Here is a 22,867-nt window from a genome sequence, read left to right as displayed (position 1 = left end):
CAGCAACACCTGGGCAGAGGAGCACGCCCATTGTCTCCAACTCGTGGTGTCATAAAAAAAATGCTTGCTTTCCCCAACGTAAAAAATATTTTCACTTGACTCTCCCCTTGTACTGTAAAAAAATTTGCACCCCAAATACAACCACAAATAACAATAACTGTAGCGACCCTGTGTTTATAAACGTGGATATTGAGAATGCTTTTGTGGCACAGTTGATGCCAATCAGGGCTACAGGCCATAAGGTTGAGGGTTCGCTGACCACCACTTTTTGGTGTTTTGCAACAGATGTCTTTCTTTCCATTCATCAAATGGCCGCTGCACAGTTTGGAATGCCGGAATTATATTTTGGATGAACGTGCGCAGATAGCCTACAGGAGACTTTTGAAGTTGCCTAATCAGATTAAAACATTGTGACTAGTTGTTTTATGCCACACATAAAACGTTATACATTTTAAAAGTTAATAGACAAATATTTAGGCTATAGTGAAGCGTTAGGTAGGGGCGCGAGGAATGGCAGAGTGAGTTAAGCTTTCCTGAATAACTGTAATAAGTTAGACAACCCTCCCCTATTTTAGACCCTCCCACTCAAGTACATTTCGAACTGTCCCTTATCTTTTTGACTACAATATTAGAAACCTGTCATTTTCACATATGTTGACATTGTGGTCATGCTGGAGATGATGAATTTGATGTTGAAAATGGGTGAATCTTCCCTTTAACTCAAACTTCAGTCGCAACCAACATGAACTGACTGCAACCCACCATTTCGTAATTAATTTGGTAACCTATCTATCTGATTTTGAAGACATAAAAACAAATCTAGATTTAAAAAATGGTACGCCAAAGAGGTACATGAGCTCTAAATGTAGGTACCACCACAGTTGCAAGGCAACAATGCGTTTAAGCCATTCTTATTAAAGTTTTATTTTCATGTTTATAAAAACATAAATTAGATCAGGAATGTTGATGCTAGGACAGACATGGCCGACAGAGGTCAGAGGAATACATTTCTATATACTGTTGTTCAGACTTTTCTACCGCTGTTGCACCTTTTTCTTCGGCTTGGGTAAAGAGCACAGCTAACAGGGTTGGAGAAAAACACTTGGCCAGATGGATACACATGTCAAGCAAGCATTACACCAGACTGCAAAAAAATCATGACAATTGAAGGTTTTGGCTCATTCATTCGTATGGCCACCTGCTCTCTCCTCTGCTGTCACACTTAAAGTTAGCTCTGGTCCAGGGCATTAGTGTGTGTTCCTCCACTAACGGTTAGTGGAGGCATGCAAACTAATGCCCTGGACCAGAGCTAACAAAGTATGGAAGGTGAACTTTGTCTTGCAAACCGTCAACTGCATCTTCACTCCAGGTGCCTTTACTTTAAAATAATTTGTCCCACACATCATGTCTCATCTGAAACAAATAGTTTTAAATGTCCATTTGAATCAGTGTGTTGAAATAGTCTTCCAGAAGTAGATGTCAGTTTTTCCATCGGATTTGCTGCAAGAAAAGAGCCAAAGTCCTGTTAGTGATTATAAAACTCGGACTTTAACCATGTTGAATTATGATTTGATATAAAACAACTAGCTAACTGTTTCACAGATTCTGATTGAATAAATCCAGAGGCAGATCTAAAGAGCGTGGACTAGATCCTGTGACTAACTTATTTTGTTTCGAAGCTTGCTCGCCATGCTCAGACCAAGTGTTTTGTTCACTTTTCGAAGTGGGTTAACACAGTGGAATAGGATAATTTGACAAATGTAAAAAGTTCACACAGAGTGCATCTGAGTGACTAACTAGTCTGCCATTGCATCGCCGGAAGTCACTCTGGGACTCAAACTTATTAAAAAATATATATTGTGAGAGAGTTCAGTGACCGGCCGGAGGAAGACGACACGACAGCACCCTCCTTAGAGGATAGGTACTCAGTGTAAAGCCAATTAGTACACAGCTGGGCCCACTAATTGCGTGGTGTCTCCCTCTATATAGGTGTGCCAGGAGATGAGCTTGGGGCTGGGAGCGGACACAGGGACCTGTGAGGACGTCGTGCTTTCCTTCCTCAGAGTGGGCTTCTTCATCTGATGCACTTTGGCTCTCTGTTAAACAAGGCAGGCTATAGGTAGAGAGAAGCGTTCCCCCTGTAAATATTATGTGTAGACGATAGTCTAAAGGCGGGGGAAGCCTTTTGTTGTCAACTGCTTAGTTTATTTTTTATTCCTTTTTTTTTCTCCGGCTATTGTTTCAGCGTTGGACGCTACCCTGTACTGTAATCATTTTGTTGAGTGAAAGAAAACCTGTTTATTGACAATTTAAAGGAAAAGGAACCCCAACCACTGCCTCCAGTCTGTTCATTTCATGCCTCCCGCCTGTGTTAGGGGGTTTCGGACAAGCTGATCCGTCACAATATACACTCCCCTACGTATTTATTTGGACAGTGAAGCTTAAACCTTTAATTTGGCTCTATACTCCAGCATTTTGGATTTGATATGAGGCGACAGAACAGAATGTCACCTTTTATTTGAGGGTATTTTCATACATATCGGTTTTACCGTTTAGAAATGAAAACACTTTGAAGAAAGTTAATTTACTTTATTACTACGTAACACATACATAGGGGAGTGTATTGTATTGGTATTTTCTCTTTATTGAGATAGAAATTAATGAATGAGAGAGGGAGACAGATAGGTAGAGGAACACCGATATAAAGGTGCAAGCAGGGTTTGAACCCATGCCACAAGGGACTATGGCTGCGTTTAGACAGGCTGATTCTGATATTCTTTTCACTAATTGGTCTTTTGACCAATCAGAACATCTCTGAAAAATATCTGATGTGAAAAGATCTGATGTGTTTGGTCAAAATACCAATTAGTGGAAAGAATATCAGAATTGGGCTGCCTGTCTAAAGTTTGGGAAACCCTGGGCTAGACCACCCAGCCCACAATTCAAGTGATCATGTCCCAAGACCAAATTATCATTAGTCTTGACTATAATGCAGTTTAGAATAGGCTGGAGAATATGGGTTTGTGAAAATGGCATTTCAACATGACTAATTCAGATTTTACAATGCACAAGTGCAGTTCTGTTGAGCTGTACAAAAGAGAAGTGGTGTTGTTTTTGAAGGTTAAATACATTGTCTGGGGATGAGTTTCAACAGAGAAAGGAACCAAGGTTGAAGAGGAACTACTGTCCAGTCCATAAAAACACAACCATACTGCGCAAACAGATTCTCTTAACATCACAGTGCATGCCCCATAAGGAAATAGGGCTGTCAATTTTAGCCTTGACCTTAAAACTGACCATACAATGGCCATACACTTCAGTTGAAGTGGACACATCATCACAATGTCTTCTGAGCTATCCTCTTATGATTGTCATATTTATCATTACAAGAGGAACAGATGAGAGACTACATTTGCACCTTTTCTGATCCTCACCACTTCCTTACACAAGCAAACTTCACATCTTGCTAGAGGAAATGTGACACTTTCAGCCAGGTTCCTGTTTGTTAGGCACCAAATGGTATAAAAAAAAGTCTCTGTTTTGTGCCACAATGAACATGACCCAGTTCAATTGGGAATTGCCGTCTGTTGCACATAGTTAGGCTATCTACTGTACAATCTTGTTATCAAGAAACCATTTGCTGCAAAGGAGTCTTGTATTGTTTGTGTTGAGAGAAAGGCATCATTTTGCTCAATGTCCTCCCTCTTTACAATAAAAGCAACTTTAATTGTTGATTTGCTGTCTCCTTAGGGCCAAAAGGTGTTGTATTTGTATCGTAATAATGCCTATAAATGCCTGCACACACTTTAGCTCTCCAGGGCCAGGGTTAGTGACCGCTGGCGTAACAGAAAAGCTCTCAGATCATGTGACTGAAGCCGACTTGTGGTGATGACCACTATCTTACAGTGTAGGGTGAAGTCACTTTATTTTACTGTATATATAGCCTCCCTACTGTCACTTTATTTTACTTCTGCTCTTTTTTTCTCAACACTTTTTTTGTTGTTGTTTTATTCTTACTTTTTTTGTTTAAAATAAATGCACTGTTGGTTAAGGGCTGTAAGTAAGCATTTCACTGCAATGTCTGCACCTGTTGTATTCGGCGCATGTGACCAATAAAATTTGATTTGATTTGATTTGATTTGTCCATAGACACTGATCTTGGGTCAGTTTTACATTTCCCACACTACTGGTTAAGGTTAAGATTGGAGGAGGGGAAGCTGATCCTAGATCTATACCTAGGGGAAACTTCACCCCAGAGCCTATCTTACCGAGTTGCTGAGGATTTCCTCGATCTTCCTGTACTCGGGCGAGCCTCTCTCCACCTTCCCCCGGTACACAATCAACTGCTGCCGGTCCTTCAGGTCCCTGTACGTCTGATTGGGCAAAAGAACTGCCAATCAATCATCATGCCACATAACGATAAATAGCATGTGATTCCAGTAAAAGAGATTAAATGTTATCCGTACTGTCAATGATATAATTTGCCACAATTGTTTGAGTTCTTGTGCACTAGGCATTGTAGGCATAGTATTAAACTGCAGTACTGTTACCAATGTAAGTTACGGCAAAATACTGTAACAGTAGTGCTAGAGACAATTTGACTTGCCTGGTTAAAAAAAGGTTTAAATAAAAAATAAATAGATGATCAATACTCATTATAGTGCTTTAAAACATGGAAGTTGGTAGAAGTTACCTCTAATGGTTAAAGTTAGGATTTGGGATTGCGTAATCTGATCCTAGATCTGTGGTTGGAAGTGACTATTATTTTTTTGTATTTTACCCCCTTTTTTCTCCCCAATTTCGATCTTATCTCATTGCTGCAACTCCCCAACGGGCTCGAAAAGGTGAAGGTCGAGTCATGCGTCCTCTGAAACATGACCCGCCAAACCGTGCTTCTTAACACCTGCCCGCTTAACCCGGAAGCCAGCCGCACCAATGTGTCGGAGGAAACACCGTTCAACTGACGACAGAGGTCAGCCTGCAGGCACCCGGCCCGCCAAAAGGAGTCGCTAAAGCCCCCCCGGCCAAACCTTCCTCTAACCCGGACGACACTGGGCCAATTGTGCGCCACCCTATGGGACTCCCGCTCACGTCCGGTTGTGATACAGCCCGGGATCAAACCCGGGTCTGTAGTGACGCCTCTAGCGCTGCGATGCAGTGCCTTAGACCGCTGCGCCACTCGGGAGGCCCAGGGGTGACTTCTACATCGAGCTGTAACATGTGTGTCTGTCAGATGTCTCACATTGATGATGACGTCGTGACACTTATACTTCTGCGCCAAACTGATCTTCTGCTCCGCGTCTTCAACCAGGTTTATATAATCCTGCAACACCTGAGAGTAGAAAGGAGAAGAGGGACCGAAAGACAGGGATGAGGGACTAAAAGCAATGTAGCAATACATCTGCATGATGTGGCATAACAGTCAGAGTAATCCCTAAAAAAGAAAACACAGAGCATCTAGCTATGAAATAAAACTCTAATAAAAATATATTCTCTGCGTTAATTTGAGCTATTATGCTTATGGAATTTTGAATTGTCCAATTCAACTGCATCGCATGTAATGTGCCACACCCAATACATCTGCAGAAAACTGAAAACAATGGGAATAGAGTCCAGTGCATATTTCAAGTGATTCTAAAAACACTGTACCACCTGGTGTCCAGACTGGGGAAGTGCAGCTGTAGTTGTCCTACCTACCTGTACTGGTGCATTGTTTTTCTGAAGGATGTCCACTATTCTATGGAAGCCAATGGGAGACCTCTTCTTGGTGTAGCCCAGCCAGTTCTTGGTGGTGAACAGAGCATCCACATCGAACCAGGCTTTCAGCTTCGCCCTCGCACCCAGACATGTGAGGAGAAACTGTTTATCTGAAATCTGGATGACGACAACACAAAACTTGGGAGTTATTACAATCATTGAATTTTGTTTAACCTGGAAACACACATTTTTGCTTAACTCTGTTGGGAAATAGGGTTGAAGGCAAAGAGATTTCTTTGACTGACAACTTCAGCTCAATGAAGGTCTTAAAATTGTTTGACATATGGATTAGCTTGAATAACGACAAATATACATATGGTCTCATTGCATATGGAGCCAGAATATTGTTGAAAGGAAAGATTGACAACAGTGACTCAAGAATGACACATTTACCCAGTAATAAAGACAGGGCCCAGTTAATTTAAAAAAGAAATGGACAGATAAATACTTATGTGTAGTCCGAGCTTCTCTCTCTCTTACCCTGAAGGTCTTCCGTATGTTGGCTGGACTGCTGTACGTGCCCTGGGGGAGAGAGTGGGCTAGTTAGTTGATGTTGTGCAGACAGACCCAGGCACACACACGCACACACACGCACACACACGCACAAACACACCTTAATCAACGCCAACCATAATGTTATTTCAACTAACAACAAGACAAATTATTAAATGTTTGGGTATAATGGCAACATTTATAATATAAAAGGTGATAGATTAATGCACAGATTAATGCATTCTTACATCAACACTGATTAACACTAGGTTCCCTACTACAGCCTGATAACTGACACAATCTCTGTCTCCATCTTGTGGTCATAATAGAGAATGACAGTCAGAAAAAAACTGTCTCCGTAGCACAGGTGGTCATCAACCCTGAGAGTTACAGGGTGTGCCGGCTCTGGCTCCAGTCCAGCACTAACACCACATTCACCTGATCAATTTATCATCATGCCAAATCTGGAGTGCTTGCTAGTACTGGAACAAAAGCCTGCACACCCTGTGGTTCTCCAGGACCAGGTTCGAGGGCCACTTCAGTTCCAGAACTCACATCAGACTCCCCATAATGGTAGAAGCAGGAGTAGTAGAGAGTAGTGATGATGGGCATGTTGAGGATGGAGGCTTTCCGCGGGTATTTCTTAAAGATGTCCGCCTGACCGCTACTCTCCACCTGTTTGTCGTTCGCCTGAAGAAACAGACAGGGGGAAGACATGGAATGTTTGGTTTTAAACCCCCAAAAAAAAAAAAAAAAAAAAAGTATAATTGTAAAGTGGTTATCCCACTGGCTATAGGGTGAATGCACCAATTTGTAGTCGCTCTGGATAAGAGCGTCTGCTAAATGACGTAAATGTGCCCTTGAGCAAGGCACTTAACCCTAATTGCTCCTGTAAGTCGCTCTGGATAAGAGCGTCTGCTAAATGACTAAAATGTAAATGTAAATGTAAAACCTACATAAACATGTCAAACATGACTTAGGATTTGACATATCATGCAATGATCGAGCTTATGACAACATAGCGAATTACACATTGAAACCTTATGGCGACCACGTTAGTGCGACATGCTTCGTAACAGATTTATTGAGAATTTTTTAAAGCGCAAAATAAAAATGTTATTATTGTACTACCGTACCATGAGCGAGATTCAGCCATTGGTGTTCTTCAGTCGAGTATGTTTCAAAATAGCAGCGGTTTCTCACCTCAATGATAATCTGCCTTTCCAGGAGTGTGTAGTGGTCTTGAACGTGAGTGGCATCGTCTGGTGCGAAGGGGAGACTGCAACAAAGTCCATGGTTCTAGTTAGTAACGCTGTTCTCCAAAGCTAATACTGCTGTGTAGTATCTCTGACTCCAGGGGTAGATAACATTCAAATGTGTTAAATGACCTTACTTCAGGAAAAGGTTTGTACGACCTTGTATGATTTAAAAACACCACAATCAACAATATAAAATGTGGCAGAAAATGGGAAAAGAAAAAGCTGCTGTTCATGAGATTAAACTTTGGATTCTTTACCTAGGTTCTGTTCATTAGGATACGCAACGGAAAACATTTTGCAACAGAAAACGAAAATCAGCACTACTTTTTGGACACGTTCAGGTAGTGCCTTCCTGTTTCTGTACGATTTATTCCGTTTTGTCCCTAATGAACACAACCCTGAGACGTGAGGTAATGTGGAGTGGATCTTTACCTGAGGCAGTTCTTCAGAAAGTCCCTCCTCCTGTTCTCGTCTCTGATATTGAGGTGATCTCTGTACTGCATGAGCTGAATATGGACATGGTAACAGAGGAAGGTGCATTGAGATTTAAAACCAACAACAACCAATGAGTGCAAAGCATTAAAGGTACAATCTGTAATGTTCATTTCAACTCCACCCTCAGCGGTGTCACAAGAAACTGGAAACAGACAGTTTTCAGGGATACAGCATCTTCAACCTAGCTTCCTTTTCCCCTGAAAACCGGATGTGGAGACCCTGCTCATGCATTTATTTTACACCTGCTACGTTAGGTTAAGTGCTGCCCCTGCACTTGTTTGTAAACTTTGGGGATGGGACTGAAATGTAACTGAATTTGACTTTTGAAGTAACTGTCCCCCCCAGATGGCTTGGCAGTTCATGGGTAGTACATACCGCCATGTCTTCTGTTCTGTCCAGGGACCTTGATGACACGAGAGAAAAGAGGACTGATCAGAATGTCTGCATACAAGCAGCAAGTTGACCACACAGTACCATCATTTGGGTATGCAATGGAAAATATTTAAAACCTTTTGCAAAGGAAAAGGAAATTGAGCATTTCTTAAAATGGACAAATCCTGACAGTCCCTCCCTGTTTCAGTCTGTTTTCTTTCATTTGGTGCCTAATAAACAACCCAGATGCTACACTCCTTGAACAGGAGCGGTAAAAACCAGTCCAACAAGGTTACATGACAACTCCATTGATACAATCTCATGGTTTAAAGGATATTTTTGTGAATCGTTACTCACTTGAACAGCTCCACCAAAAGCTTCTGTTCTCCTATTTCCTTCAGGTAGTGGATATAATGCCTAAGAGCTGTTTCTCTTGTTATCAACTCCCGGAAGAGAATCTCTGCACAGAAACACAGTGAACTGTCATTATTTGCAGAATATTGCACTTAACTTTTGCACCATCCAAAGTTTGCAACTGTTATTTTTCAAAAGGAATAATATATGCCATTTAGCAGATGCTTTTGTCCAAAGTGACTTACATTAGTGCATGCATACATTTTCAACACCTGGGAATAATAAATAAAAAGGTAGAACTAAATGAAAAAAGAAGAAGGTAATCTTACTGTACGTGTGAAATAAACTCATTTTATTTCTAAAGGAAATACAATTATTCCCTTCAGAAAATAGCAGGTGCAAAATTTGCACTGGTGTAAATTCCTGGTAACTCAACCAGAATAGAATGACGTAAAAAAAAGTCACATCTAATGGATAACAAAAACATGGATTAAAAACCTTACCTTTACTTAATGACTTCTTTAAATATATTAAAACCTGCAATGAGAGGTTACAGAACAGGATAAGTATACTGAACAAAAATATAAACACAACATGTAAAGTGTTGGTCCCATGTTTCATGAGCTGAAATAAAATATCCCAGAAATGTTAAATGCCCACAAAAAGCTAGTTTTTCTCAAATGTTATGCACCAATTTGTTTACATCCCTGTTAGTGAGCATTTCTCCTTTGCCAAGATAATCAATCCACCTGACAGGTGTGGCATATCAAGAAGCTGATTAAACAACATGATAATTACACAGGTGCACCTTGTGCTGGGTACAATAAAAGGCCACTCTAAAATGTGCAGTTTTGTCACACAACACAATGCCACAGATGTCTCAAGTTGAGGGAGCGTGCAATTGGCATGCTGACTGCAGGAATGTCCACCAGAGATGTTGCCAGATAATTTAATGTTCATTCCTCTACCATAAGCCGCCTCCAACATCGTTTTAGAGAATTTGGCAGTATGTCCAACCGGCCTCACAACTGTCAGAAACAGTCTCAGGGAAGCTCATCTGCATGCTCGTCATCCTCACCAGGGTCTTGACCTGACGGCAGTGGGCAGATGCTCACCGTCGATGGTCACTAGCACGCTGGAGAAGTGTGCTCTTCACAGATGAATCCCGGTTTCAACTGTACCGGGAAGATGGTGTCGTGTGGGCGAGCGGATTGCTTATGTCAACGTTGTGAACAGAGTGCCCCATGGTGGCGGTGGGGTTATGGTATGGGTAGCCATAAGCTACGGACAACAAACACAATTGCATTTTATCAATGGCAATTCGAATGCACAGAGATATCGTGACAAGATCCTGACGCCCACTGTCGTGCCATTCATCCGCCGCCATCACCTAATGTTTCAGTATGATAATGCACAGCCCCATGTGGCAATGATCTGTACACAATTCCTGGAAGCTGAAAACATCCCATTTATTCCATGGCCTGCATACTCACCAGACATGTCACCCATTGAGCATGTTTGGGATGCTCTGGATCGACGTGTATGACAGCGTGTTCCAGTTCCCGACAATAACCAGCAACTTCACACAGCCATTGAAGAGGAGTGGGACAACATTCCACAGGCCACAATCAACAGCCTGATCAACTCTATGCGAAGGAGATGTGTCGCGCTGCATGAGGCAAATGGTGGTCGCACCAGATACTGACTGGTTTTCTGATCCACGCCACTACCTTTTTAAAAAAGGTATCTGTGACCAACAGATGCATATCTGTATTCCCAGTCAGGTGAAATCCATAGATTAGGGCCTAATGAATTTATTTCAATTGACTGATTTCCTTATATGAACTCTAACTCAGTAAAATCTTTGAAATTGTTGCATGTTGCGTTTATATTTTAGTTCCGTGTAATAACAATTATTGTGTATTGTTTTCTTTCAACTAGAGTCAAATTAAATCGTACCGCAGTGATGATGTTTCCATCATGTGCATTCACAGCCTCGTCCAATAGCAGCAGTTTGTCCTGTAAGGAGCGGAACTTCTCCAAAGAGTAGACCTATGAGAAAATATGATCATGGACCGAGTTAGAATAATACAATATTAATATTATATCACAGTCCAGAGAATTGCAAAATACATAAAGCAGAGTATTTGCTGGAGCATTATAAAACAGCTGATCATAATCAAATAAATTGTATGTCATTTAGCAGACACTTTTATCCAAAGTGACTTACAGTAGGCATAACAACAGTCAGCTTACAACTTACAGTCAGTTTGAAGACAAATAAATGTTGGTTTTACACCATTGATCCTACCTTTCCCTGCTGCATCCTCTTCACAGTCTCCTCAGGGGTCCAGTCACTGACGTAGTCCTGCCACAACAAGATGACATCATCATTAATAGACCAATGACAGTCCAGTAAATACAGTATTAGTGATGTTAATAACAGTTAGTTCAGTTTGTGGAAGAACTTTTCAGAGTGCTCTGAAATACGATGTTTATGTGTAACATAAAACATATCTTACCTTGTATTCAGATTTTGGTTTCCGAAGTTCCGGGGCGTAATTTCGGATGGATGGATCTCCGAAAGCTATAAAATGCAAGAAAAGTTGATAACCACGCTCTTCAAAATAGCAATTTTCACACACATATGGCATAAATTGAGTAACAACTCTTGCTAAACTGTTACCCACACTCAGAGAAGGACTGGAAGCTCCCAGTTTTGGCCTTTCCTAAAAAATTAGAGAGAGAGAGAAAGAGTGTGTTAATTGATAAGGAAATGCTTATGTTGACATTAGTATTCTCATTGAGAATGTGCAAAACTACAAACTAGGGACAATGGTTAGTGTATAGCTACAGCTCATTGGTGTTTTTTATAGATTCAAAACTGTACCGAGGGCAAATTTGTTTGACAGAATGAGGCGAACCCATTTTGATTGGGTCGAATGCAACAGTCTCAAGATCGGTTATCCCAAACTCAAAATCGGCCCACAACACTTAGTCCAATCTAAATACACCAACGAGAATGGCCTTAGATATCTATCAAGAGGTGGACTGAGATGTACCTTTGAATAAGGAGCTTAAGGAGTAGCCAGAACTATTCTTGGGCAACGAAGGGGCAGTGTGGATTTTGGGGAAGCTCTGGTCCCGCACCTCTCCTGTGGAGCGAATGCTGGACGCTGTCTCCTTGACCGACCACGAGATACCTGAGGGAACACATCAACATTTAGGGCCACAACCATTCAAGTTACCAGCAAATGTACTGGTCCTAAGTGAACTTATCACAAAACATAAAAAGTCACAGTCCATACGTTTTCTGTTTCCCTTGTGGCAACGAACCAAATTACAAAGAATCAACCTAAACTACAAACACACACATAAAGTATCTGTTGCTTCATTTAGGAAAATACACTGAGTTCAAAACATTAAGAACACCTTCCTAATATTGACTTGCCCTTAGAAGAACCTAAATTCGTCAGGGCATGGACTCTACAAGGTGTCGAAAGAATTCCACAGGGATGCTGGTCCATGTTAACTACAATGCGTTCCACAGTTGTCAAGTTGGCTGGATGTCCTTTGGGTGGTGCACCATTTTTGAAAGACGCGGGAAAATGTTGAGCGTGAAAAACCCAGCAGTGTTGCAGTTCTTCACACAAACCAGTGCACCTGGCACCTACACCTACTGTGGTCCTCTGTAGCTCAGCTGGTAGAGCGCGGCGCTTGTAACGCCAAGGTAGTGGGTTCGATCCCCGGGACCACCCATACACAAAAAATGTATGCACGCATGACTGTAAGTCGCTTTGGATAAAAACGTCTGCTAAATGGCATATTATTTATTATTATTTACTACCATACCCCGTTCAAAGGCACTTACATATTTTGTCTTACCCATTCCCCCTCTGAATGGCACACATACACAATCCATGTCTCAATTGTCTCAAGTCTTAAAAATCCTTCTTTAACGTGTCTCCTCCCCTTCATCTACACTGATTGAAGTGGATTAATAATGGATCATTGCTTTCAGTCTATGTAATGGAAAGAGCAGGTGTTCATAATGTTTTGTACACTCAGCGTATTTCTATTGTAGCACTTTTCATTGTTCGGTTTACACCAATGACTGCACCAGCTCATCTTCTCATCTTGGCTTGGAACTTGCAGGAAAGAGAACACACAGACTGCACCTTTTTAAAAGAATAGTTCACTCAAAAAGCTTTTAGTATTTTGCTCATTAGTCTACGGTTAATACAATCCCCCAAAATGTATGTCACTCAGCAGTCAAGATTTCATGATAGGGCACTTTCAGTACAGAGAAAAAACTGATGATTATGTGTTTTGCATCATATGATGGAAAGTTCTCTTACTTCCAACAGGCTCTCCACTCCAGCTAACCTTCTCCACATCATCTTCTTCATCCTCTTCCTCTACCAGACTGCGGATACTGTTCACAGCCCGCTTGGATTCCTTTAGCTTAAATACATTAGAAATAGAAAAAAACATGTCTACGTCCACACTACAATTCTGTACCTTGACAGTCCAAGGTGAGCATGAATGTTTCCAAAATTCAGATGCCACATACCCAGCCGCTGGCCGTGTTTACATGTTGACATTTGCTAAAAGTTTCCACCATTGTCTCTCTTTGGTGGCCTACCCTTGTGTGATTGGATACTTTAACTAGCTTACCCTAACATAAAATACATAACGGGTGGCCAACCCTCCTCTTGGAGAGCTTTTGGGTATGTAGACTTCTGCTCAAGCCCTGCTCAAACACACCGGTTTTTAGCAAATGAAAGGTCCTGATGTGCAGCTGATTAATAGAATCAAGTGTGTTAGAGCAGTGCTGGAGCAAAAGCCTGCATACTCAGTAGTTAAACAGGAGGAGGATTGGCCAACCGCCTGGCATAAAAGTAAAATAAAAGATTACAGTGGCTGCGTCCCTATAACGGGCTCTCCAACCCTGTTCCTGGAGAGCGATCTTCCTATAGGTTCACTCCAACCCTAATCTAGCTCACCCGATTCTAATAATTAGCTGGTTGATCAGTTGAATCCGGTTAGTTACAACTAGGGTTGGAGCGAAATCCTACAGGAGGGTAGCTCTCCAGGAACAGGGTTGGAGAGCCCTGCCCTATATCAGTGTTGCCCAACTCAGGCCCTCGAGTACCCCCAACAGCACACATTGTTGTTGTAGGCCCCTGGGCCACCAAAACAAATAGGTACTGTTGGGGATACTTGAGGACCGGAGTTGGGCAACACTGCCCTACATCGTACCAGCCCTATGGGCCCTGGTAAAAAGTAGTGCATCAAGGTTTATATGGTTTTGTGTTTTTATTTCTATGAGTTTTTCCCATTTTAATTTTTTAATTCAGCTTAGTTTCAGTTAGTTTTCAGACCTGATTTGCTAGTCAGTCTTTCCTCAACTCTCAGCCAAGAGAGACTGGCATGCATAGTATTAATATTAGCCCTCTGATTACAATGAATAGCAAAAAGTGCTGCTCTGTTCTGGGCCAGCTGCAGCTTAACTATGTCTTTCTTTGCAGCACTCGATCATATGACTGGACAATAATCAAGATAAGATCAAACTAGAGCCTGCAGGACTTGCTTTTTGGAGTATAGTGTCAAAAAAGAAGAGCATCTCTTTATTACGGACAGACCTCTCCCCATCTTTACAACCATTGAATCTATATGTTTTGACCATGATGGTGTTACCTTAGATTGTAAACTAAGTAATTTAGTCTCCTCAACTTGTTCAACAGCCACACCATTCATTACCAGATTCAGCTGAGGTCTAGAACTTAGAGAATTAATTGTACCAAATACAATGCTCTTAGATTTAGAGATGTTCAGGACCAGTTTATTACTGGCCACCCATTCCAAAACTGACTGCAACTCTTTGTTAGGGTTTCAGTGACTTCATTAGCTGATACGTATATGGTTGAATCATCAGCATACATGGACACACATGCTTTGTTTAATGCCAGTGGCAAGTTATTGGTAAAAATAGAAAAGAGGGCCTAGAGTGCTGCCCTGCGGTACACCACACTTTACATGTTTGACATCAGAGAAGCTTCCATTAAAGAAAACCCTCCGAGATATGGCAGAGGTTGAAAAGCCATACATAAGTTCTCAACAGGTTATGGTCAATAATATAAAAGGCTGCACTGAAATCTAACAGTACAGCTTCCACAATCTTCTTATTATCAATTTCTTTCAACCAATCAGTAATTTGTGTCAGTGCAGTACATGTTGAGTGCCCTTCTCAAGAAGCATGCTGAAAGTCTGTTGTTAATTTGTTTACAGAGAAATAGCATTGCATTTGGTCAAACATTTTTTTCCAACAGTTTGCTAAGAGCTGACAGCAAGCTGATAGGTCTGCTGTTAGAACCAGTAAAGACCGCTTTGCCACTCTTGGGTAGCAGAATGACTTTGGCTTCCCTCCAGGCCTGAAGACAAAGACTTTCCTCTAGGCTCAGATTAAAGATATGACAGATAGGAGTGGCTATAGTTTCATCTACCATCCTCAGTAGCTTTCCATCTAAGTTGTCAATGCCTGGAGGTTCGTCATTATTGATCGATAACAATAATTTTTTATATCATCCAAAAATAACTTTACAAATACAAAAGATACACTTACTGTTAGCTGTTTTAACACAGATTTCCACTGCGTACAGTGATTATTAACAGTTAGAGCATCGAGACAGCTGTGCACAATGGTCAATTGTTAACTTTAGTATGTAAGAAAACTATAGTTAGCTACCTCAACGTTCCCCCCTCCAATTTACTTTGTTTTTTCATTCGTTTTAGTTTGTTTCAGTTTACTATAAAAACCTTGTAGTGCATTATATATGGAATAGGGTGCCATTTGGGACACGGCCTAAGACTTTCAAGTTATTTACCCTGGTAAAGTCATCATCTTCATCATCAAATGTGAACGCTTTGAACTTCGAACTGTTCCAGTAATCGTCCTCATCTGGTTTACCCCTTATCATCTGGAACAGAGTAAGTTACATTTACTGCACATTGTTTATACCACAGAATGATATATCATATCTCTATTGTTTATACTTTCTACAACCATTGTGGCAGCGTCCTTAGTACAACACCAGCAACCTCATCAAGCGGTTTCAGACATAAGGCTGCAGGTTTGAGTCCTAGTCAGGCTTACTCCAGAATATGCTACATTAGTGTCAGAAGTGGGATGGTGCTACAGTGAGAGCAGCAGAAACATCCCTTGGATGCATGGGGGACTTGAGGTAGTTAAACATATGGGTGTGCTTCAGAAGGGGGTAGTGTCTTGTATAACACCAGGAATGTTTTCAGAAAATTGAGACTTCTGGGCATAGCCTAATGGCTATCAAATCAAAGTTTATTTGTCGCATACACAGATTAGCAGATGTTAAAGCAGGTGCAGCGAAATGCTTATGTTTCTAGCTTCAGCAGTGCAGTAAGTGTCGAACAGTACAATAGTAATACACAAATAATACAACAAATAATTTAAAAAAGAAACAAGAAAATAAGAAATATTAGAACGAGCAATATCAGAACGAGCAATGTTAGACTCCGGAAAATATAAATATGTCGTGTGTATAGACAGAATGCTAAGTGCATTCAGAAAGTATTCAGACCCCTTTATTTTTCCATATTTTGTTAGGTTTTTAGACATTTTTGCAAACTGAAATACCCGATTGCTCAGTTTGGCCGGACGGCCAGCTCTAGGAAGAGTCTTGGTGGTTCCAAACTTCTTCCATTTAAGAATGATGGAGGCCACTGTGTTCTTGGGGTCCTTCAATGCTGCAGAAATGTTTTGGTACCCTTCCCCAGATCTGTGCCTTGACACAATCCAGTCTCAGAGCTCTACGGACAATTCCTTCGACCTCATGGCTTGGTTTTTGCTCTGACATGCACTGTCTACTGTGGGACCAATTTCAAGTCTTTATAGCAAAGGGCCTGAATACTTATGGAAATAAGGTATTTCTGTTTTTCATTGTTAATAAATTTGCTAACATTTCCGAAACCCTGTTTCCATTTGTCATTATGGGGAATTGTGTGTAGATTGATGAGTTTTTTAAATAACTTAATCAATTTTAGAATAAGGCAGTAACTTAACAAAATGTGGAAGAAGTCAAGGGTTCTGAATACTTTCCGAATGCACTGTATAAGTAGGAAAAGGTATGTCCAGCAGTAGTTATATAGGATGACCTACTGTATGTTGAGAATACAGTATGTGTATATAAAATGAGTAATCATTTAAATTTCAACAAAATAATGTTGCAGGAATGCTAATCTTATCTGTTTCTAACTACAGAAATGATTTCAGAACTAAAAACAACATGTAAATATTACTAAAGTATTCAATGATTATGTACAGTTGAAGTCAGAAGGTTACATACACCTTAGCCAAATACATTAAAACTCAGTTTTTCACAATTCCTGACATTTAATCCTAGTAAAAATTCCCTGTCTTAGGTCAGTTAGATCACCACTTTATTTTAAGAATGTGAAATGTCAGAATAATAGTAGAGAGAATGATTTATTTCAGCTTTTATTTATTTCATCACATTCCCAGTGGGTCAGAAGTTTACATACACTCAATTAGTATTTGGTAGCATTGCCTTTAATTTGTTTAACTTGGGTTAAACGTTTCGGGAAGCCTTCCACAAGCTTCCCACAATAAATTGGGTGAATTTTGGCCCATTCCTCCTGACAGAGCTGGTGTAACTGAGACAGGTTTGTAGGCCTCCTTGCTCACACGCTTTTTCAGTTCTGCCCACACATTTTCTATATGATTGAGGTCAGGGCTTTGTGATGGCCACTCCAATACCTTGACTTTGTTGTCCTTAAGCCATTTTGCCACAACTTTGGACGTATGCTTGGGGTCATTGTCCATTTGGAAGAACCATTTGCGACCAAGCTTTAACTTCCCGACTGATGTCTTGAGATGTTGCTTCAATATATCCACATAATTTTCCTTCCTCACGGGGGGGCAGGTAGCTTAGTGGGTAAGAGCGTTGTGCCAGTAACCGAAAGGTCGCTGGTTCTAATCCCCGAGCCGACTAGGTGAATAATCTGTCGATGTGCCCTTAAGCAAGGCACTTAACCCTAATTGCTCATGTAAGTCGCTCTGGATAAGAGCGTCTGCTAAATGACTAAAAAAAAAAAAATGTCAATTAGCCTATCAGAAGCTTCTAAAGCCATGACATCATTTTCTGGAATTCCAAGCTGTTAAAAGGCACAGTCAACTTAGTGTATGTAAACTTTTGACCCACTGGAATTGTGATACAGTGAATTATAAGTGAAATAATCTGTCTGTAAACAATTGTTGGAAAAATTACTTGTGTCGTGCAAAAAGTAGATGTCCTAACCAACTTGCCAAAACTATAGTATGTTAACAAGAAATTTGTGGAGTGGTTGAAAACGTTTTTTTTTTTAAAGTTTGAATGACTCCAACCTAAGTGTATGTAAACTTCCGACTTCAACTGTACATAGGGCAGCAGTCTCTAAGGTGCAGGGCAGGGTACCGGGTGGAGGCCGGCTAGTGATGACTGTTCAACAGTCTGATGTCCTGGAGATAGAAGCTGTTTTTCAGTCTCTCAGTCCCAGCTTTGATGCACCTGTACTGTGTTTGCCTGCTAGATGGTAGCCAGGCGAACAGGTCATGGCTCAAGTCCTTGATTATCTTCTTGGCCTTGCTGTGACACCGGGTGCTGTAGATGTCCTGGAGGGGCAGGCAGTGTACCCCCGGTGATGCGTAGCCCGACATAATTATCTTGATGGTGCATCTGTAGAAGTTTGTGAGGGTCTTAGGGGCCAAGCTGAATTTCTTCAGCCTCCTGAGGTTGAAGAGGCACTATTGCTCCTTCTTCACCACAACGTTGGTGTGGAGGGACTATTTCAGGTCCTCAGTGATGTGCATGCCGAGAAACTTGAAGCATTTTACTTTCTCCACTGTGGCCATGTCGATGTGGATGACTATGTTGTATAAGGACAGACAGAAGCTAGGTTTGCTGGTTCAAGTCCTAGCCGGGCTTCCTCCAGAATTCGCTACTGTATCCAAAATGTAATAGGATATTCAAATATAGTATTTTTACTAGCTTGTAGGCCAGGGGTAGGCAACCCTAGTCCTGGAAGACCAGGTGTGTTGAATTTAGAGAATCATTGAACTGATCAAAAGCTCAGTTGGTCAGGTGTAGTGACTAGTTGGAACAAAATCCTGCAGTACCTGCGGCACTCCTGGAACAGGGTTGCCTACCCCTGCTTAAGGCCTAACTGAAATGCTTCTTGAGATTGTAGCTCACACACTTGGTCAGTGTCAGCATGTAATGTGCACATTGTTTCCCCTAGCCCAATATATTAGACCTCTGATTAATTATTTAATTCATTAATAAGACTGGGTCTAAGGGCATTCCATTGCGACTGCATTCCAGATATCTCATGGTCTAATTCAATAATTTATATATCCACTAGATGACTACCCAGGGACGCTGTTTTGAAGCCACCGCACCTCCATCTTGGCACTCCCATACCATTGTAAAATAGCTATAGAAATGCATTCATGAATATCTACATTTGTTTTTGCCAAATGTATTCTATTACAGACACCTTAATGCATACTTTTAAATTACATTATGTGAGCTAAACATAAAAATTAATATATAAAAACATTTTCCTTAAAGTAAAAAAAGTATTTACGCTGCTGTCCCCACTACAACAAAAACATACTTAAATACATTTAACTTTGTCCTAGAAACATTTAATTGAAATACTGTAGAATTCCATTCACAGTATAGAATTATATTATCAATCAATCAATCAATTTTATTTTATATAGCCCTTCTTACATCAGCTAATATCTCGAAGTGCTGTACAGAAACCCAGCCTAAAACCCCAAACAGCTAGTAATGCAGGTGTAGAAGCACAGTAATGCAGGTGTATTAATTTACATCATTGGTCCAATGACTACCTGCAAGCAGCATGTGTCCCGCGTCTGAAGCCACATCCATAATTGGTAGATGGTTCTGATTGGAGAATCACCGTTTACCTTGCCGAGCAGTGAACAAGAAACTTAAATCCAGTTTTTAAATGATACCCCGCTCCCCAAATCAAAATCAAATATGAATGGCAATGTTTTGTTCTAGCTTTGTGCCCACACGTTTCCTTTACAACCCTTCTAGGGCAGCACCTGCCTGTTTTGCAGGACTCATTAGCTAACAACAGACAGGTGTGAACCACAGACAGGTGTGCGCACAAAGCGAAAACAAAACATTGGCATCCATATTATACTAAACAAAAATGTACAGTTAATATAAGGAAATCAGTCAATTGAAATAAATTCATTAGGACCTAATCTATGGATTTCACTTGACTGGGAATACAGATATGAATATGTTGGTCACAGATACCTTAACAAAAGGTAGAGGAGTGGACCAGAAAACCAGTCAGTATCTGGTGTGACCACCATTTGCCTCATACAGCGCGACACATCTCCTTCGCATAGAGTTGATCAGGCTGTTCATTGTGGCCTGTGGAATGTTGTCCCACTCCTCTTCAATGGCTGTGCGAAGTTGCTGGATATTGGTGGAAACTGGAACAGGCTGTCGTACACGTTGATCCAGAGCATCCCAAACTTGCTCAATAGGTGACAATTGTGTACAGATCCTTGCGACATTGGGCTGTGCATTATCATGCTGAAACATGAGGTGATGGCGGCGAATGAATGGCACGACAATGGGCCTCAGAATCTCGTCACGGTATCTCTGTGCATTCAAATTGCCATCGATAAAATGCAATTGTTTTCGTTGTCCGTAGCTTATACCTGCCCATACCATAACCCCACTGCCACCATGGGGCACAATGTTTACAACGTTGACATCAGCAAACCGCTCGCCCACACAACACAATACACATGGTCTGCGGTTGTGAGGCCGGTTGGACGTACTGCCAAATTCTCTAAAACGACGTTGGTAGATGGTATGGTAGAGAAATTAACATTACATTCTCTGGCAACAGCACTGGTGGACATTCCTGCAGTCAGCATGCCAATTGCACACTCCCTCAAAACTTGAGACGTCTGTGGCATTGTGTTGTGTGACAAAACTGCATATTTTAGAGTGTCCTTTTATTTTCCCCAGCACACGGTGCACCTGTGTAATGATCATGTTGTTTAATCAGCTTCTTGACATGCCACACTTGTCAGGTGGATGGATTATCTTGGCAAAGGAGAAATGCTCACTAACAGGGATGTAAGCAAATGTGTGCACAAAATGAGAGAAATAAGCTTTTTGTGCATATGGAAAATGTAGGCAATCTTTTATTTCAGTTCATAAAACATGGGACCAACACTTTACATGTTGCGTTAATATTTTTGTTCAGTGTAGATTTTGATTTGGGGAGGAAGCATCTAAAAACTCCAATCAGAACCGTCTATAGATTATGGATGTAGCTTTGGACACGGGACACATGCTGCTAGCAGGTACAGTCATTGGACCATTAGTTATCTCGACCGCAGTCGCTATGGAATGCCCTTAGACCTTGTCTTATTAATTAATTAAATAATCAGAGGTCTAATATATTGGGATATGTTTTCCCCTGCTACTTTTGCTTCTGACACTATTGTTAGATTGTATGCTAGCACACTCATGAAAAGCAATTCTGACAACAGATAACCCATTCATACACACTAACTACCTTAAGCGCCTATTGACGATAGTATCTTCTGGCGGGGGAAGTTTTGTTAACAGTCCTGATGCTTGTTCTGAATGTTAAAACGCATCACTCGCGGTAAGGTTTTGGAAATATAAGGAAAGTATCTTTCATATTAGCTAGAAATAAAAAATACATTAAACAAAAGTTAAATTACTACACACCTTTATAGGGTTAGGATTAGTGTTCCCACACAGCCATGTCTCCATGTTACAGCGCTTGTTTACAGAAGACAGATGGAAAACAGGTGACCACCTGTGCTAATTAGCTATCTAGCGTGCTTCGAACACCTGTGTGTAACTGTAAGGTTAACTGGGGAGGAAGTGTAGTTTGTCAACTGGAGGCACACACAGCGTATGGATCTGTGCAAATCTGCTAAAGTTACAGTAAGTGTATATATATTTTTTGAAAGATTATTTCTCGCTGATATGGAAGATAAGGGTCACATGTTTCGAAAAACCGTTTCACAAGCGATTATTATTGATTTTTCTAACACAGGGTCGGAACTGAAGTTCACATGGCCAGCAGTGTGAAAAGCTAACCGCTAAAAAGATAAGGGTTTTCGATAGCTATACAAAAGGTAAGTATTATTCTTGTGAGCCTGTAGCTAGGCTATATACTGTTGTGGTGATTGATGGCAGGTATTTTTGAGGGAGGCAGAGATGGAAAGGAAAGTGTTCTATCATGACATGACCATCTCAGGAACTATCGACATATTTCAGGGCTGTGTAAGGTGGAAGAGTGAAGGATAATTAGTAAATGACTTCATAAGTGATGGATCTAAAAGAGTATAAACGAATAATTACCTTCAGAAATGTAGCTATACAGCTCGCCCGTAGCAGTAGACGTCTCTTGATCAATCTGCCCTACCCTATGATGGGAAATGTAGTGCGCTTGTGATTTACTATACGCTTCAAAGAATTTAGGATAACCACAAAAAGACTACAAACGTAATGTATCCTCAATTGTTTTACTTCCGTGTCCCCTAAATTGGTTGTTTTTATTCACGATTTATATTGTTTTTGCTGCCAATCTGATATTGTGTCATTTTAATAATTCACAATTATTCATAATTTCCATTAAAACGTCCAAATAGTGACAATGTTGTTATGATTTCTTAATAAAAGCCTATTGTGGAACCAATGACTATTAGAGAGACTGAGGGAATCATCTTCCTGTCACACATTTTCCAAACAAAGCAAAAATAAGTTGTTTATCAAAACCCAAAGATTATTTTATATATCAGTATGTTTAGTATTAAGACGTGTATTGATATCAAATACTGTTATCATTACTGTAATGTAATCATATTTTATTATTTTGGTGTCCACTAGTTACCAGAGCCACAAAGTCGATATATCGTAAAAATTCATGAAAACAAAAAGTGATTTTTGGTCTTAATTGAAGTGTAGGCATAAGGTTAGCAGTGTGGTTAATGTTAGGGTTTG

The 22,867-nt window shown here is 40.7% G+C and overlaps 1 protein-coding gene across 2 annotated transcripts; it reads right to left on the bottom strand.

The window, feature by feature from the left end:
- Nucleotides 1-608: 608 nt before the first annotated feature.
- Nucleotides 609-22,400, bottom strand: vipas39 (VPS33B interacting protein, apical-basolateral polarity regulator, spe-39 homolog). 2 transcript variants are annotated; one of them, XM_041865351.2, is made up of 19 exons: nucleotides 22,226-22,400; nucleotides 15,617-15,709; nucleotides 13,088-13,193; nucleotides 11,792-11,932; nucleotides 11,420-11,458; nucleotides 11,252-11,316; nucleotides 11,041-11,097; nucleotides 10,689-10,781; nucleotides 9,233-9,266; nucleotides 8,733-8,835; nucleotides 8,379-8,406; nucleotides 7,941-8,014; nucleotides 7,453-7,528; nucleotides 6,805-6,939; nucleotides 6,238-6,279; nucleotides 5,698-5,874; nucleotides 5,243-5,332; nucleotides 4,269-4,373; nucleotides 609-1,500 (listed from the first exon to the last, which is right to left on the bottom strand). In XM_041865351.2, exons 2-19 carry the CDS (start codon nucleotides 15,707-15,709, stop codon nucleotides 1,480-1,482), a joined length of 1,479 nt encoding a protein of 492 aa, XP_041721285.1. In that variant the 5' UTR covers nucleotides 22,226-22,400; the 3' UTR covers nucleotides 609-1,479. The 2 variants fall into 2 exon arrangements, with proteins under 2 accessions (XP_041721285.1, XP_041721284.1); XM_041865350.2 differs by lacking the exon at nucleotides 22,226-22,400 and adding an exon at nucleotides 21,584-21,604.
- Nucleotides 22,401-22,867: the final 467 nt, after the last annotated feature.

This window comes from Coregonus clupeaformis, chromosome 36, assembly GCF_020615455.1.
Source record: "Coregonus clupeaformis isolate EN_2021a chromosome 36, ASM2061545v1, whole genome shotgun sequence".
NCBI classification, from domain to species: domain Eukaryota; kingdom Metazoa; phylum Chordata; class Actinopteri; order Salmoniformes; family Salmonidae; genus Coregonus; species Coregonus clupeaformis.
This window is presented reverse-complemented; position numbering and strand designations above follow the sequence as displayed.

What these genes read in the sequence shown, in the direction of transcription:
- vipas39 (XM_041865351.2), bottom strand. Translation starts at nt 15,709, where the DNA reads ATGATAAGGGGTAAACCAGATGAGGACGATTACTGGAACAGTTCGAAG. An exon ending in CTTTTGGTGGAGCTGTTCAA is followed by an intron (nt 8,407 to 8,732) that starts GTGAGTAACGAT and finishes CGTGTCATCAAG; the next exon opens with GTCCCTGGACAGAACAGAAG. An exon ending in AGGAAATCCTCAGCAACTCG is followed by an intron (nt 1,501 to 4,268) that starts GTAAGATAGGCT and finishes CTTTTCTTGCAG; the next exon opens with CAAATCCGATGGAAAAACTG.